The sequence below is a fragment of the Bidens hawaiensis genome, unplaced genomic scaffold (assembly GCF_021521415.1).
Source record: "Bidens hawaiensis isolate Kalapana, Puna unplaced genomic scaffold, B.hawaiensis_p1.1 tig00088550_1, whole genome shotgun sequence".
NCBI lineage: Eukaryota > Viridiplantae > Streptophyta > Magnoliopsida > Asterales > Asteraceae > Bidens > Bidens hawaiensis.
This window is the reverse complement of record NW_027504346.1, coordinates 16,831-20,244: the sequence shown is the minus strand read 5'-3', so window position 1 is coordinate 20,244 and position 3,414 is coordinate 16,831. Positions and strand designations below refer to the sequence as shown.

Below are 3,414 nucleotides of genomic sequence, written 5' to 3'. Positions count from 1 at the left end.
ACACGCCTTACATCGAACGCCAATTATTTTCGCACATTTCTAGCTCAACGACGAATATCTCCACCCCTGGGAGCCTAGCCGTCAAGATGATCGAGCAGGTTTGTATTGCGTGTGTGTTGAAACTGACTGAACCGTCCAAAACAAAGCAATGTGTTGTTTGGTAACCTCTTAATGATCAACTATTAACTTCAGTATCAATACTTTAATGTGTCGTGTTTGTTGAAATGTGGCAGGCAGAGGCTGAAGTGGAAAAGTTAGACCAACTAAAAGCTAGCAAAATGAAAGAGCTTCTTTTAAAGAAGCAGACCGAGCTCGAAAACATTTGCAGGCGGTCGCATATGGAGATCCCTCCGTTGTCCGAGATGGACCATGTTGTTAATTCAATAAATCGCGGTTAGATTTCACATTAGGAAAATGAAGTAATGTTTGTACACCGGTCAATGATGACAAAATGCCCATTCTACCAAACCAATTCCTATAATATCCAGCCTGAAATAAAATCTTGTTGGAAGCCAAAATATTCATGTCATGTCCGATGCTTTAAAAAAAAAAACTAGCGATCTGACGGTTAAGAGTGAACATGTTAGGATTTGGTTAATCAAATGGCCATTTTGTCAACACTAACCGGTCAAATGGACATGTTGGTCATTATCCCGTCTATTTACTCTAAGACAAAAGTTAAAAATACTAATAATTGACCTTAAAACACGATGGTAGGGGAAATGGACTATGCCGATCTTCTAAACAACATGGACGAACAAATAGCAAAGGCCGGGGATGAAGCGTTGAGTAGGAAAACGATTATGGAGAAGGTTGAGAAATGGGTGTTAGCGCGCGATGAGGAACGATGGCTAGAAGAGTATAGCATGGTTAGTTAGCTAGCTAGTTATTGGGTTGTTTTTATTAACATTATAAGACATGTTTTCGTTTGTTATCTAGGATGACAATAGGTACTCAGTTACTCGAGGCGCTCACAAGAACCTAAAGCGGGCCGAGCGGGCCCGTGCGATGGTCAACAAAATACCAGCTTTGGTGGAGTTGTTGATTGTCAAGACAAAGAGTTCGGAAGAAGAAAGAAAGAAAGTATTCTTCTACGACGAGGTAAAAATTATAGAACGTTCATAGATATTTGATGAAAGCTAAGTATATTTTTCACATATATTTTCACACTTAAATTTTGGTTATTAGAATGTTGGTTAATTTTGTTGACTCGCCTGTTAAATTTAATGGGATAATGATCAAAAATACCAACAACATTCCTTAACTAACCCCACAAAACAAAAATACCTAAAATGGCCGCTTTCTAAAATGACGGATCTAGCAAATTAGAATTTACATCCAAAGGATCCATCTGACACCGTTTCGTTTTTGAACCAACCACATTTTGACACGTATACACTTAAACGGTCGGCCATGGTTCTATTCCATCGGGCTTCATATCTATTCTACAGGGCCTCTATATTTATTCCGTTGGGCTTCATTTTTGAATGCGGTACTATTCCGTCAGGCCGACGGAATAGATATGAAGCCCGAGAGAATAAATATGAGGTCTGACATAATAAATATGAAGTCTGATGGAATAGATCTATGGCCGACTGTTTAAGTGTATAAGTGTCTAGATGTGGTTAGTTAAAAAACAAAAGGGTGTCATATAGATCCGTCGGATGTCAATTATAATTCGTTGGAATCGACAGTTTCGAAAGTGGTAATTTTGGGTATTTTTGGTTTGGGGGAAGGGGGGCGGGGGGTTAGTAAAGGAATGTTGTTGGTAAAAAGTGTCATTTTGGTCACTATCCCAAATTTAATCCTCGTACACTCGCATAACGAAACATGACGGCATCTGTAATTTTTTGGATCCGTCACTGGTCACTCCATATATGTTTGGCTGTGTAGGTGCCTTTACTGGCATTGATGGAAGAGTACAATATGTCAAGACGAGAAAAAGAAGAAGAGAAACTACGACATCAACGTGTGAGCACAATATTTGCTAACAAAATTAAACACATTTTATTTTTCATAACTATATAACTAGTTAACATCTATGATCTCTTCTTGTAGGAAAAGAAGTTGACACAAAGTAAAGCCACGGTTATGCACGAGAGAGCAATGTTGACTCGACCAACCACGAGCTCTCGTAGCCGACTAGACCAAAGTCACGATGGGGAGTTCAAAAAGGGTTCAGCATGCGTACAACTAGGATCGAGTAATGTAAGATCCCCTTTTCAAAACGCACCTTATGTAAAGGATGGATGGGGGTCTCAAGGGCCAAAGAGATTTCCACGTAGTCGTATTGATGGTCAATTTAGAGACGAACAAGCCTCGGTTGTCTCGACAACTTTTAGTCCTCTATCTCCTTGACGAACACCCACTCGTGTTAATCCAAAACTTCCGTTAATAAGTTAATTATCATGAATATTTGATTTGTTGAAGAGATGATTTATAAATGTAAAGATTAGAGGGTATGTAAATTGACAAATTAAATATTATTGTGTATTTTGTATACGATATGATGCATATATATGATGTTGCAAAGTTGACTAATATTCATGTTATTTGGTCGGATCATTACTATTATTATTACTATTAGTATAAATAAGAAGTTTGGTGTCACAAAGTGGTTTTTTTAATTTTTGTATATTGGATATAAGTTTGGAATTTCAGCAATGAGGCCGTTGTTGGTCTGGTGGTTCTATTAGCTTTAAAGAGAGTTGTATCCTGTCGTCAGATCCTGGGTTCGAGTCTCTACCTTTACAAACTTTGGATTGTATTTTACTTATGTTACTCTTTTGTTTTCTATTTATTTTAATTTTTCGTTGGGCCAGGTATTTGTGGGCATGTTTCTCCTTTTGACGCGTGGATGAGTCGGGCCAGGTAATAATTTTTTAATTATTTTTTTTGAATTTTATGGTGAGAGGTTTTAAAATGGGTCAAAATGGGTTTTAAAATCTTAACCTATTTTGACACATTTTAAAACCTCTCATCAAAAAATTCAAAAAAAATAATTAAAAAATTATAACTCGATATATAAATAAAAAACGTAAAATGTAAAATATCAAAAAGTTTTTTCCGTTTTTCTCGTTCCATAAAAAAAAACTCGAGAAATGTCAACCCGTTTTGACCCGTTTCAATAATTTTCTTTTTTTTTTAGTTTGACCCATTCTGACTCATATTATACATTTTGATACAACCTATTCAACCCATAGGTCAAGATTATCACCCCTAGATGCATGTTAATGGGGTCAATATAAAATTTTTTAAAGGGGTCATATGACTCGTATCAGGGCCGGCTCCGAGAAAGCAAAAAAAGTTTTGGGCCGAAGGCGAAAATTTTTTTAGACCTTAAGTAAAAGGAGTATTTTATTGAGTTTAAACAATTTAATTTTTATGAGTTTACTTGTGTTTATATTTGGGGTT

At 36.5% G+C, this 3,414-nt stretch overlaps 1 protein-coding gene across 1 annotated transcript; it reads left to right on the top strand.

Annotated features, from left to right (window-relative positions):
• Positions 1-6: 6 nt before the first annotated feature.
• On the top strand, positions 7-2,373 carry LOC143607876 (65-kDa microtubule-associated protein 8-like). Its single transcript, XM_077083157.1, has 6 exons — positions 7-98; positions 234-393; positions 718-869; positions 940-1,101; positions 1,894-1,971; positions 2,059-2,373. Exons 1-6 carry the CDS (start codon positions 87-89, stop codon positions 2,356-2,358), a joined length of 864 nt encoding a protein of 287 aa, XP_076939272.1. The 5' UTR covers positions 7-86; the 3' UTR covers positions 2,359-2,373.
• The last annotated feature ends 1,041 nt before the right edge of the window (positions 2,374-3,414 follow it).

Excerpts from the sequence above, each read along its gene's own strand:
- LOC143607876 (XM_077083157.1), top strand. Across the intron at positions 394-717 it reads TGTTAATTCAATAAATCGCG|GGGAAATGGACTATGCCGAT; the intron begins GTTAGATTTCAC and ends ACACGATGGTAG. Across the intron at positions 870-939 it reads GGCTAGAAGAGTATAGCATG|GATGACAATAGGTACTCAGT; the intron begins GTTAGTTAGCTA and ends TTTGTTATCTAG.